Source organism: Erinaceus europaeus, chromosome 2 (assembly GCF_950295315.1).
Source record: "Erinaceus europaeus chromosome 2, mEriEur2.1, whole genome shotgun sequence".
NCBI classification, from domain to species: Eukaryota; Metazoa; Chordata; class Mammalia; order Eulipotyphla; family Erinaceidae; genus Erinaceus; species Erinaceus europaeus.
In genome coordinates, this window is record NC_080163.1 from 93,536,694 (window position 1) to 93,550,396 (window position 13,703).

At 34.8% G+C, this 13,703-nt stretch overlaps 1 protein-coding gene across 3 annotated transcripts in view; it reads right to left on the reverse strand.

Annotated features, from left to right (window-relative positions):
* NEK1 (NIMA related kinase 1) overlaps nucleotides 1-13,703 on the reverse strand; it is a 127,232-nt gene that overhangs the window by 25,513 nt on the left and 88,016 nt on the right. For all 3 annotated transcript variants that reach the window (XM_060184303.1, XM_060184295.1, XM_060184308.1), the window contains 5 exons: nucleotides 10,605-10,736; nucleotides 8,091-8,156; nucleotides 7,784-8,009; nucleotides 4,903-5,055; nucleotides 3,768-3,944 (listed from right to left, as the gene is read on the reverse strand). In XM_060184303.1, coding sequence (XP_060040286.1) covers nucleotides 3,768-3,944; nucleotides 4,903-5,055; nucleotides 7,784-8,009; nucleotides 8,091-8,156; nucleotides 10,605-10,736 — 754 coding nt within the window. The remainder of the gene's footprint in view (nucleotides 1-3,767; nucleotides 3,945-4,902; nucleotides 5,056-7,783; nucleotides 8,010-8,090; nucleotides 8,157-10,604; nucleotides 10,737-13,703) is intronic.

Genomic DNA, 13,703 nt, shown 5'->3' on the forward strand with positions numbered 1-13,703 from the left:
ATGTAAGCCTAAACTCCATGCAAAGTGACCTTCATATCCTGTAGCTCTGTTTGGAATTTTCTCTGTATGTCTTGTAGCTCATTGGTGAAATGATCTCTGAGATCCTGAATTTTTGTCTGCATGTTACAGTTAAAGTCTTGAATTATCTTCATAATAACTTTCTGAATTCAGTGTCAGACATTTTTTCCAATCTTTGTGAATATTAGCGGTTGAATTTTTTCTCATGTTTTGACTAAATGTGGTTTCTCCTGTTCAGCCAGTAGGTGATGCTGTGGCTATATCATGATGTGGGGAAGGTGTGTAGTCTTCTGTGTAATCTTGAGTAGGTGTAGACCGAGTAAGTTCTTGCTGGCTTGTTTCAAACTGTACTCTGACTTCTGGCAGTACTCTGCAGCAGTCTGTCTGTTTTAGCTCACCAAAGATCTAAAGCTTCAGTTTCCAACCAACTGCACCAAAGTAAAAGACTCTAGGGTGGGAGGGAGGGTTCAGGTCCTGGAACATGATAGCAGAGGAGGGCCTAGCAGAGAAGGACCTTGTTGTGTGGAAATGTTATGCATGTAAAAACTACTGTATTTTACTGTTGACTGTAAACCATTAATCCCCCTATAAAGAAATTTAAAAATAAAAAAAAAGAAAATATAAGGCTAGAGGAAGTCAAAAGAATACTCAGAGCTTATAACTCAAAACCTCAAAATGGCCCACACCACAATAAATCATTGTAAAACTCCACAAGCAAAGACAAAGAAAAGCTAATTCAGGCTACTAGGAAAAAAGAATTTGACACAGAAAGGCAAACCCATCAGGCTATCTTCAGATTTCTCATCACAAACACTAGAAGCAAGAAGAAGATAGAGTGAAATATTCACTGTACTAAAGGGTAGATTACCAGCCACGAAGACTCTTATGTTGTCAAATTATCTTCCAAGCATGGAGGAGAAATTAAAACCTTTCCAAACATAAACTGAAAGAATCCACCAACCTGCCTTGCAAGAATTACTGAAAGCAGTCTTTTTGTAAGACTTGTGATAACTATGGTGGTTATTTTTTGGAGGGTGGGGATACAGAACTCTGGGGGTGGGTATGGTGTGGAACTATATACATTATAATCTTACATCTCTAAGCATAATATTAATTACAAATAAAAATTATACATATAAAAAAAGACTTGTGAAGCCTGGTTGGTGGCACACCCAGCTAAGCACACATAGGACTAAGTGCAAGAAGCAGCACAAAGACCCTAGTTCAAGCCACTTCACACCTGCAGGTGGGTCACTTCACAGCAGCACAGGTCTGCAGGTGTCTATTCTCTCTCCCTTTCTACCTTCTCCATCTTTCTCAATTTCTCTCTTTTATCCAATAAAATGGAAAAAAAAGGCCACCAGGAGCAGTGGATTTGTGGTGCCATCATAGAGTCCCAGTGAGGCAAAAGAAAAAAAAAAAAAGACTTGCTTCATAGACCCTCTATATTAGACAGAAGGATTTCTATCTTATGTGTCATATTTCACAACACTGTCATAGACAACTCAAGCTAGAGAATGGTCAACTCCCGGAAAAAAGGGAGTTTTAATAAATGCAGCTAGTGTCAATAACATTCATATAAAAACCTACAAAATTATTGAGAGAATTCTATGTGTGGAAGTATAGCTTGGATTGAAAATGAAAGCTCAGAATTGAAAACCCCTTAGGGCATCAACTTTTGATACAAAAGAAGACTTTGACAATGCTATTTATCTTTTTCATTTATAAGCCTTCAGACTGAGAGGAACAATATTAAACTTTACAAAAGAAAATTCATTTATTAACAGATCTGATTTTAGTAATATCTTTAGCTTTTGAGAAGATGTCACTGAGATGAGATTTTTAGAAGGAATGAGTTTATTTTGCATTTGGAACAAAAGGGAACAACTTTTTGTCATGTGCTATAGAGACAGTTCACCAGGTAAGGTACACGCCTTTGTCATGTACATGGCCTAGGGTTCAAATTCCAACACAACAGAAGGGATGCTATAACATAGGAGGGAGCTCAGGTACTGTGATAGTTTCCCATCTCTGCTCCTCTCCTTCTGAATGAAAAAGCATCCTGAGGTTGTGAATTTTTAAAAAATATTTTATTTATTTACTTTGGATAGAGACAGAGAGAAATTGAGAGAGGAGGGAGAGGTAGAGAGGGACAGAGACAGAGAGACACCTGCAGACCTGTTTTATCACTTGTGAAGCTTCCCCCCTGCAGGTGGGGACTGGAGGCTTGAAGCTGGGTTCTTGTGCACTACAGTGTATGCGCCTTATTAGGTGTGCCACCACCTAACCTCGGGTTGTAAAATAATGATTGCATGAGGCCCAGCACCACAAATTAATTCTGGTGTGTGTGTGTGTGTGTGTGTGTGTGTGTGTGTGTGTGTGTGTGTGTGTGTGATGCAGCAGACTACAGATTATACATTATAAATTAATTAAACTTTTACTTTAAAGAGGTAGCCTCTATTTCTGTTTGAATCTTGGCTGGTGAATATTTTGAACAGTGGAGCCTGACGAAAGAAGTGATACTATGACAACTGTTGAGTTTAGCTTTTAAGATCAGAGGACCAGGCAGTGGTGCACTGGTTGAGTACACATGCCACCATATGCAAGGACATGCTTGCACTCCCCACCTGCAGGGAAGATGTTTTATGAACAATGAAGCAGGTCTGTTTTTCTTTCTCCCCACCACCCTCTCCCCTCTCAATTCTCTCTGTCCTACCAAACAAAATAGAAAGAAAAAAAATGGATGCTGGGAGTGGTGGATTCATAGTACTGCTTACAAAATACAGCAATAATCCTGGTAGCAAAAAAGGGGGAAAAAAAACAAATAAAAATCTTTTTAAGAGAAGAACTGTTTTTTCTTTTTTCAGCTAAGTATCTGTGAGTCCCAGGCTACTAGTAAACAACACAGAGTATCTTGTTAGAGTAAGTGCACACATAAAGGTCTAGAGGTTACATAAAAAGGGACAGAGATCCAATTTAGTCCAGCATATCAGTCTGGCTGGCTGCCAAGTCATCCTAAAGACTAAAAGTACATGAATTAGAAAAAGAGTCACATTAATCAAGTTTTGACTCAATTCCTGACTTGTTAAGTCACAGAGTAGTAAAATAGTTGCTATTTTAATTAAGTTTGGGGGTGATTTATTATGCAGCAATAAGTACATAAAACCAGCTACTGAAAGTATAAAAATACTTGTAAGTGGGGATGGAGTGGAAAGATGAAGGGGGATTAGGGACCTGGTACTTTATGGTATAGGAGGATGACAATTTGATAGAGAGTGAGATATACTAACTCTTATTTTGAGAAGATGTAGAACTGCACCCCTGTGACAACAATGATCTTGTAAATAAACATTTCCTCAATAAAGTGATAAAAAATAAAAGTATAAAAATACAAACTGCAGAGAGCTAGGAAATAGCCTTCCCAGTAGAGTGCACACTTTACCCCTAGTTACTACATTGGAGCATGTGCATGGGAAAATTTCACAAGCAATGGAACAGGGCTCTGGTGTTTCTCCTCTCTCTGTCTCTTAATATCTATCTTTAAATAAAAAGGATTTGGTGAAAATAAAGTGATTGTGTAGGACCCAGTAACAACTCTAGTAACAAAAAAATATTAATACTGAACCATAATCAATGATTAGTCACCCAAGCATATGTATCTATTTTGGTGGTTTATATAACCCTTTTATAAAGTAGTAATCTAAGTGTTACCAAACCAAGTACAGCTCATTTTGAGGCACTGAGCATACCATCCAAATTTCCATCTGGTTGCAGTGATATCTGTGAAGATAACTCATTAACCTCTGGACTACTTGTCACAACAGGATAATCGACAGTAGCTGATATGTTCATTTCAAGTGAAACACACTTTATTTTTTCTTCTTCAGTAACTAAGGGTTTATATTTTTCCTCATCAGGAGAAGTTTCTGATAAGACAAAATACAAAAAATTATAAGGCTTTCTCAAAATGACTTGAATTTTACCTATAATAACATCTAGGGTAAAGTACAAAAAGTGCACTCTGATTTACGTTAGAAATTAATAAATGATTAAGGCATGCGATAATCAAATTTCTTTTTAATTATAAATAGTTATTTCTAAGGTGACTAATACAGTTGATGATCCTTTTGTCTTTGGCGAAACTAGTACTGTAAGTGTTAGAAGGGCATTTTAAAAATTATTTGTTAACTATTTTAGTTTGCTTCTGCTAAATGCTATTTGAATGTCCCATACTTTTCTTTCTTTCCTCCTTTCTACCTTCATGCTTTTACTTTTTGACATAAGGTGAGACAAAAAGTAAATAAGTGAATAAATAAATGGCTAGTGTGAACAGTGAAGTCACTGTGCTGGCACCGAGTCCCAATAATAATGTTAGTGGGAAAAATGTAAAAGAATAAATCAGAGTATCCAGGTATAGTTCACCCAGTACAGAGCATTTTACCATGTGTGAGGATACAAGACAAAGACCACTGTACTAGAGGGAAGCACAATGCATGGCATCAGGGGAAGCTTCAAGAAAGATGGAGCGCTGCTTAGATATCACTCCTCTGTCTCGCTCCCTGTCTTTATTTAAGTTTTTTTTAAAAAAAAAAGAATACCAGGAGCAGTGGAATCACAGAGATGTGAAGCTCCAGGGGACAAAAATAAACAAACAAACATATTTAGAATTAATACATCTTAAAAAATACAATGTGGTGGTCTGGGAGGTAGCACAGTGACTCAAGTAGGAGGCCCTGAGTTTGAACCTCCACTTCTCATGTGTCACAGTGATGCTCTAATTCTCTCTAATAAATAAAATATAAAAAAATAAAGGAAAACAATTTCATTTTTAATAATATTCTGAACACTACTTCTAGTATAGCAAAACTACTAGTTTATGCTTACCACTTCTAATGGCTGTGTTTTCTAACAGTTCTGTCTGAGGCTGTAGTTCAGCTTCTCCTAGTACCTTTAGGACAGATTCTGTAGGGCTTTTTCCCCAGACTCTTCTTGGAGATTCACTAGGATCCAACTTAATAACCTCTCCAATGGTATGATCTATAAGAAAAAGAAAAATAATCTCTAATGATAAAACATACTGCATTATTAGTCAGATTTCAGGCCTTTATTCAACTGAATGATCCACAAGAAAAAAATCATATTATGAACAATATGATACTCCTACAAATGTAACTAAAAATAATTTCTAAAATAAATATATACAGATTGCAAATACAGAAAAGTTTCCTCTTTTCACTACTGAATTCTAAGCTGAATTTCCTTATCATGAGAAAATTCTCCTTAAGCCCAAGAGAATTTTCACATTATAGATGGATATTTACAAAGACTTTCAAAGTTGAACTTAAGTCATATTTCTTTGTTTCACTATCCATTATGGTATGATAGAGATTCAGAAGCATCAAGTAAAAGAAATACATAATAGAAAAAATGAATAAGATCCTTCCTAATTTGACACTGATTGCCTTTTCCAAAGCTTCTTGTTTGCCACTGTGAGTATTAGCCACACCTGGTAAATTATATTAAATAAATTGGTTCTGTGGACTTTACAAGCTCTTGCACTCGGCTAAGCTCTCTTTAACACATAATACACATGTGTTGGCTTTGTTTTTTAGCTGACTACTTATCCCTCAGCATACTGCTTTTTCTAGAAATCAATCCTTACCAATCCCAAGAATGATTTATGTCCATTAATAGTCTGTGATTATTTCTAGCATACTACTTGTCAACCATAATTGTCTCTATATTTACATCTTTTTTTTTTTTCTAGATTCTAAATTCATTAAGAGGAACTATGGGAGTTGAGCGGTAGTGCAGCAGGTGGCGCAAAGCGCAAGGACCAGAGTAAGGGTCCCGGTTTGAGCCCCCAGCTACCCACCTGCACTTCACAGGTGGTGAAGCAGGTCTGCAGGTGTCTTTTTTCCCCCCTTTGTCTTCCCGTCCTCTCTCCATTTCTCTCTATCCTATTTAACAACAACATCAACAATAACTACAACAACAATAAAAAAACAAGGGCAACAGAAAGGAAATAAATAAATAAATAAATAAACAAACAGGAACTATGTCTTAATCATTAATGTTGATATATCCTCACTGCTTAGGAGTCTGTAGCAAATTATGGGAGTCAGTAAAGAACTGTTGACTTAAAGCCAAGGAGGTGTTACAGTATATAAAGTGCTGGACTCTCAAGTATGAGGTCCCAAGTTTGAATCCTGGCATTGCATATGCTAGAGTGGTGCTCTGGTTCTCTCTCCCATCTTCTCCCTCATAAAAACAAACAAACCAGTCTTTGAAAAAAAGAACTGCTCACCAAGTAAATAAATAGTTGTTTGATGTTATTCAATGCAAGAAAGAATTCTATGAAAAGAAGTCCATCAAAGAAGAGAATTACAACTATACTTAGTTGATGGTCAGACTTGTTCAAATGTAAGCTTCACACATGAACGAAACAACATGTTTTTCTGTGTTATACCTCTAATGGCTAGGACAAGAAAATAGTACATGCTTAATTAATGCTGAATAATTGAATCATTAAGTCATATCCTCTCAATTACTATATTCTTAAGTGACCATTCTGAGTTTTTGTTAAAAGTGTACCACTCTGGTTCTCATTAAGAATAGATAAAGGTCAATAACAAAAAGTGTTGGAGAAGTTGCAATGGTAAAGGAACCCTTCTACATTGCTGGTGGCCATGTAAATTGGTTCAATCCCTATGAAGAGCAACCTGGAGAAGTCTTGGGAGACTAGAAATGGATATATTCTACGAGCCAGCAATTCCTTTCCTGGGGTATATCCCAAGGAAACAAACACACCTACTCAAAGAGATCTATGTACATTTAAGTTCATAGTTGCACAATTTGCAATAGCCCAAACTTAGAAGAAACCTAGATATCCAACAAAAGATGAGTGGTTAAGAAATTTGTGGTACATTTGTGGAATACTACTGAGCAGCTGAGAATGATGAATTTAATTCACCTTCTTCAACTCATTTTGGATGGAGCTTGAAAGAATGATGATAGTGGGATAAGCCAGAAAGAGAAGGATAAATAGGAGATGATCTCACTCGTGGGTAGAATTTAAGAAATAAGAAAGGAAAGGGGAAACACAAAGTAAAACTTGAACTGGCTTAGTGTATTGCACTAAAGCAAAGAACTCTTGGGAAGGAGAGCAGAGAGAAGGGTGGGCTCTGAGGTACTGGTGCATGAGGATGGACCCTTCTCCTAAGATGGAGGTGAGAATGTTTTGCAGATACCTATGATGGCGAGATGAGAAATTATACCCATGTGTCAACAACTATAGTCTAAACCATTAATCCCCTCAATAAACAAGAATTCTCATTATTTCTAGTGGGCAAGGGAGATAACTCAGTCAGAACATCGACTTGCATGTCTGAGGCCCCAGAGCCTACAAGTTCATCTGCCAGCACTACCAGAACTGAGCAGTGCTCTGGTCCTCCCCCATTTCTCTCATCTCCTCTCAAATAAATAAGTCTTTAGGAGAAAATGTATTCCTATTTGGTAACTACTGTGGTTGAAAATGTTAAAATAATACAATTTAAGTATGCATAATTAGTCTCTTCTCTCACAGTACAAACATTTGTAATAAGAATTCTTGATATTTTATAGTTGAATCGTTTTCTCCATTTTACACATTTATGAAGATTCTGCCCGTCTCTCTCAGTCACTCTAAATGTTCTTTCAGAGTGTCTAAACTACCAGTTTGTACGTATGCTAGACCCAAATTGAACAGGAATACTTTTGCACATACTTTCACTTGCAGAGAAGGATGTATCAAGTGTTAAGTCATCCAGAGGAATCACAAGTTGACCACCTGCTTCCCATTTCTTGCGATCAGACGAAACAGGTTTTTCCTTCTCATGCTCTTTGGCATTTTCATGAATAATCTCACATCTATCAGAATGATACTGCTTTCCTTTTTCATCTTCCTGAGCTTTAAGATTTTGATTTAACCTACGTAGTATTTTCCTCTTGCTCTGAAATATTTAAAATGCTTTATTTTAGTATGTCTACAATTAAGTAAAATAGTTAACAAAAAATGTGAAAATTGTACCTACTGAGATAGCAACATTTGTCTTTTGCATTTCTTCTGAGACTTCCTGGGTATCAGTTAAACTTCTGTCCTTTAAACAGATATTTACAAAGTAAGAAATACTGCTATTTAAAAATTATATTCAAAAAGTCTACCTTAACTCTTTCATTGCTTTAAAAACTGTAAATTGCATCACGTGAGGTTTTTACTCCTGTAATATGCCAACAATCAGCAATGAGAAATAGTAAAATATTATTAACAGTAGATTTAACACAAAGTAGAAGGAAGAACCAATTCTCACTTATTTATCATAGTTTTAGATTACTGATCTCATGTTTAACTAATTTCTTTCTCTCTGGCACTTGATTTTTGATAATTTTAAGTTAATGGTAGAAAAAAATAATTCATATAAGTACTGCGCGCTAACCAATTGCGCCACTGGAGTGAAAAAAATAATTCATATATTTATTTAGAACTAGGGAAAGTTTTGACAAAAAAACGAATCCAAGGTAATCTGTTAGGTTGAAATTTTTTTTATTTATTCCCTTTTGTTGCCCTTGTTGTTTTATTATTGTAGTTATTATTGTTGTTGTTACTGTTGGATAGGACAGAGAGAAATGGAGAGAGGAGGGGAAAACAGAGAGGGGGAGAGAAAGACAGACACCTGCAGACCTGCTTCACCACCTGTGAAGCGACTACGCCAGTCCTTGAACTTTGCGCCACATGTGCTTAACCTGCTGTGCTACCGCCCAACTCCCAGTAATCTGTTACTCTGAAGTAGTTCGTATTGTCATGTATATTCTTATTGAATCATACTAAACATAATTGAGAACTGATTTTCCTCCTTAAGTAGAAATGAGATATAAGTCCTTTGTACTGGTGATAATAAAAACATTTCTTTTGATTAGTTATAATCATGGCAACCTACATCACCTAGAATTTTAAAATATATAAAATGAAAGAATCAGTAGTTATAAAAGCAAAGGTATCTAGAAGACTCAGAGTAAAGAAGAACAATCTTCATAGCTTTACGTAAGAGACATTTACACATAATGGAAAACTTATTTGTTACATGAATTACCTCAAGTTTCATAAAGTTAGAAAACAATATAATACAAAAGAAGACAGAGGTCAGTTTTAAAGTAAACACATGTAAATGAGACAAAGAGCATTTTACCCAGAAAAGTAGTCAGGAATTAGCAGTCACTACAACCAGAGAGATGAACAGCTACTTGAGATGTAAGACTGGGTACCAGGAAGGGAACCACAGTGGTATCTAAAGCTGAAGTAAACAATGCAGCACATGCAAAATTGTTATCAGAAATAAAAATGAGACTAAATTCATTTGAAGAATAGTAATGGTTTCTTACATGAAATTCTCGAGAGTGATTAAAAATTTTTTATTTTCCTATGCAGTCTTATTTTCAAGAAAAGCATACATAACAGACAGTAAAATATCGGTGTACCAGTAATATCAGAGCTATCTGCAATTCTTAATAAAACTTAACAAATGACACAGACATCAATTGTTAGCAAAGAAGAAATTCAGGTGGATATTTTATATGGTTCAGACTTCTCCACTTATGTTTGTTAAATAGTAGGATGAAATTCCTCAGTATGACAGCATTTCCTTTAACTCCAAGTTTTCATATTTAGATGGTCAAAGTTCCAAAAGATTAATTTTTTTACTGGCTTGTAAGTCTTTGTGTTACTATTCAAATGCCATTCATTATAGAGACTCAGAGGTAGAAGGCAAAAATAAAATGACTGATGATTAAGTATGATTATAGACTCAGTCTGCTGACTCTTGCCATGCCCAAAATTTCAAGTAAAAATGACCATGTCCTGATTTTTATCCTAGAATTATTTACCTTAAGTGCCAAAGAAGTACTATATTTTGAAAAGTGAATCTTTGTTAATTGTAAGAACTGGTGTTAAGTATTTGTTGTATTATTTTTGGCATATTTTTTATACTTTAATTTTTAAAACAAGAATCACTTTAATATATTTTTATCAAGTGGTTTTAGAGATAAAGTCTATGAACAGTCTGCAATAATTATGGTAAACCACATATAAAAATCTTAAAAATAAATAAAATTTGAAATTGTTAGAAAAAAAGTTATGGGATATATATTCAGTGGAATACTACTCTGTAATTTAAAGAGATGACATTGCATCTTTTGGAGCAAATGAATGGAAGTGGAGGTGATTACGCTTTGTAAAATTATAGGTGAAAGACAACTACTAAATGTTTTTGCTCATATGTGGAATATAAATAACTAAAACATATGAACTTACAGGGAAAAAATAACCAAATTGTCTCTCAACATTATGAGAATAATGGTGGTTATTGGGAGTGATGTGAAACTATACCACTCCAATCTCATAATTTTGTAAACAATTATTAAATCGCTAACAAAATATTTAAATTTTAACAGTATTCTTTCCTAGAAAACCCAAATAAAGTGTTAGAAATTATTATAATTTTATTAAGTCCTTTCAATAGTATTTTGACTTTAAGCAGCTCTAGGAAACTTACCATACCCACTTCTTTCAAAGCAGAAGTCACAGAAATAGCAGGTTTCACCAGCTGTTTTGATGGAGAACCACCTGTATCATGCTGTCCCCAGGGTGGAGGCACATCAGAATTCTTTACTCCTTTAGCCACTAACTGGAATAAAGAGTTTAAATACATTGGGAAATTTATATCTGTATGAAAAAACTAAATATTTGTAAGATCATTGCTTATCCATTCCATTCACTGATAGTTTTTTCATTACTCAGATTTAATCTTGTAAGACAATGTGCTAAGTGCTGAGGAAAGATGAGTTGGATGCAGAGAACATCTCTGGCTTAACATGTAAACATAAGCATATGTTAATATTAAATAACTCCTATCATAATTTATTTGCCACCAGGAGCTTAGTGCCTGCACAGTGAATCCACTGCTCCTGATAGGTATTTGCCTCCCCCCAAAACACACACACACACACACACACACACACACTTTTTTTTATTTGACAGGACAGAAAGAAATTGAGAGGGGAGAGGGAGACAGATGGGGAGAGAGATACCTACACTATTTGCTTCACCACTCATGAAGCTTCCCCCCTGCAAGTAGTGAGTGAGGTTGGTTGTGCAAGGTAACATGGGTGCTTAGCCAGGTATACCACTGCTCAGCTTCTTCTGTCATTTTTACCATTGTTTCATAAAACAATCCTCTAAAAGATCTAATATTATAGCCTAGGAGGTGGAACAATGGGGAAAAATCCCAAGGTCAATCATCCCATGTGCCAGTGATAGTGATGCTATGACTCTCCCCTCCACTCCCCAATGCATTAGCAGATAAATCTTTCAAAAACATAAAAGATCAAATATTAGTTCTTTTAATTTAATCCATTAAAATGCTTGTGGGAAACATAAATATTATAGTTATTAATTTAACATTTCAATAATTCTTTAGTTTCTGAAATGTCGCCATATTAAAATTTGAACATCAATCCACCCAATTTGAGAAGCTTCCTTACAGAAATAGTATCTATTATGATACTTAAAATTCCAAAACACTAACAACACTATTCCAAAACATCTAACCTTTATGTTAGGATGTAGGACAATTGGAGTTCTCCTTTCTGATAAAAATCAAAATGATACAGTTGTTTTAGCAGAGTCTACAGTTACAAGATTAAATAATCTCTTAGAATATGGCCCAACAATAGTATAACTTGAGACTTAGCCAAAGGAGTTAAAAGCTTATGTCTTAATAAAAACTTGCACACAATTAGTTTCAGTGATAACTGCAAAAGCTTAAATGCAAATAAGATGCCCTTCAGTAAATAAGTGGATGAGAGAGATAAGGAGACACACAGAGAGAGATGGAGACAGAAGAAAGTTAAATAGAACTGAGCTATCAAGCCAAGCAAAAAAAAAGATGCAGATATCTAAGTGAATATTACAAAGTGAGAAGAGCAGCCAACCTTAAAATACTACAACATATAATAATCTGGAAATGGCAACTCTACAAAGATAGTAAAAAAGCAGGAGTGAAGGTAGTAGGAAGAGATGCTGTTTAACAGGCAAAGCATTTCTAGGAAAGATGAAATACATTGCAAGGGGGAGAAGGTGAGAGAACTGAACTTCCAGACTCGCTGGAAAAAAAAATACTGGGAGGCAGAACTTGGCCTTGTAAATAAATAGCACCATGGTTAATACTACAAATCCTGTCTTCCGAGGAGCAGATTATGAAAAGAGATGAGAGCTTTGCTATAATATAATTTTAATATCTATTTAAAAAGTTACATTAAAAATAATTTCCAAAAATATTGAGCAGATGCCTATAATACACTTAGAGAATTCTAAGAAGAAAAAAAAGTAGCTCTTATACTCACTGCCCCACCTGGTTATATATTCTCATTTATTATATTTATCTTTTATCTGCTTATACTTATGGCACATGAAATTCTTACACAATGTAAAAAAGGCACTGGAATTGCTCTCTGAAACTACAGAAATACAGAATAAGAAAAATTGAAAGACATATACAGAATGCTTAATAGATTTATCCTTAAAGAACAGTACAAGTCACATAAAAGAATAAAAGCCCTACCTTCAACTTTCTGCATCCCACAATGAGCTTGGGTCCTTACTCCCAGAGGGTTAAAGAATAAGAAAGCTATCAGGGGAGGGGATGGGATACAGAGTTCTGGTGCTGGAAATTCTGTGAAGCTGTACCCCTCATATCCTATGGTTTTGTCAATGTTTCCTTTTTATAAATAAAAAAAATTTTAAAAAAGAATAAATGCCCTTTATTTTTCTCCTTATATTCCTAACTGTGAAGAATACTGAATCATGCTATTTCTTTATTAACCTCAACCTTATGAGAAACCAAAAGTAATTGAGACAAAAATCTATTGATTTAAAACAAACAAACAAACAAACTGTATGGCAGTTATTAGATTGAAGCTAACCAAATTCAGTACATGTGGGAGTATGCTGAGATTTAGAAATTTCTTTGTTAAATTCTCTTCACATTATTCATCTTTGTAACTTTGCAAATATTTTCAGACAGAAATAATTTAAAACAAATTTTTTCATACAGAAGACGTATGCTTATTTTTATTTGTAGTGCTGAGGAAATGAATATAGAACTCAATTTTAGTTTAGAGAAAAAAAAAAAAAAGTACAGTTTCACCATTGGTAAAACCCATGGTGCTATTCATGATGCTCATATGTGTGATGTCAGGGATTGAATTCAGGGTCCCATGCACAGAAGATATCTATTTTATTTTATTTTGCCTGTTTCTCAGCTTCATAGAAGGTATTTTCAATGAAGAAAATGTTTAATATATCACTATTAAAATTTGCTTTGTATTATATTAAAAACTATCTTACTTTTATACATGTGGCTAAGGACTAATATACAATGTAAGGAAACTTAGACAATTTTATTGGACTTTAATAACAATGATCTTCAGTAAATGTATATATTGTATAACCGAACATATGATAGTCTCTATACTGGGTGAACTAGACAGATCAGAAGAAGCTGAAAAAGTAAGAGAGCAAAGATACACATATGAAATATAAACCAAAGAACAAGCCAAACTATTCCACTAGTGCTTATGATTACTTAATAATA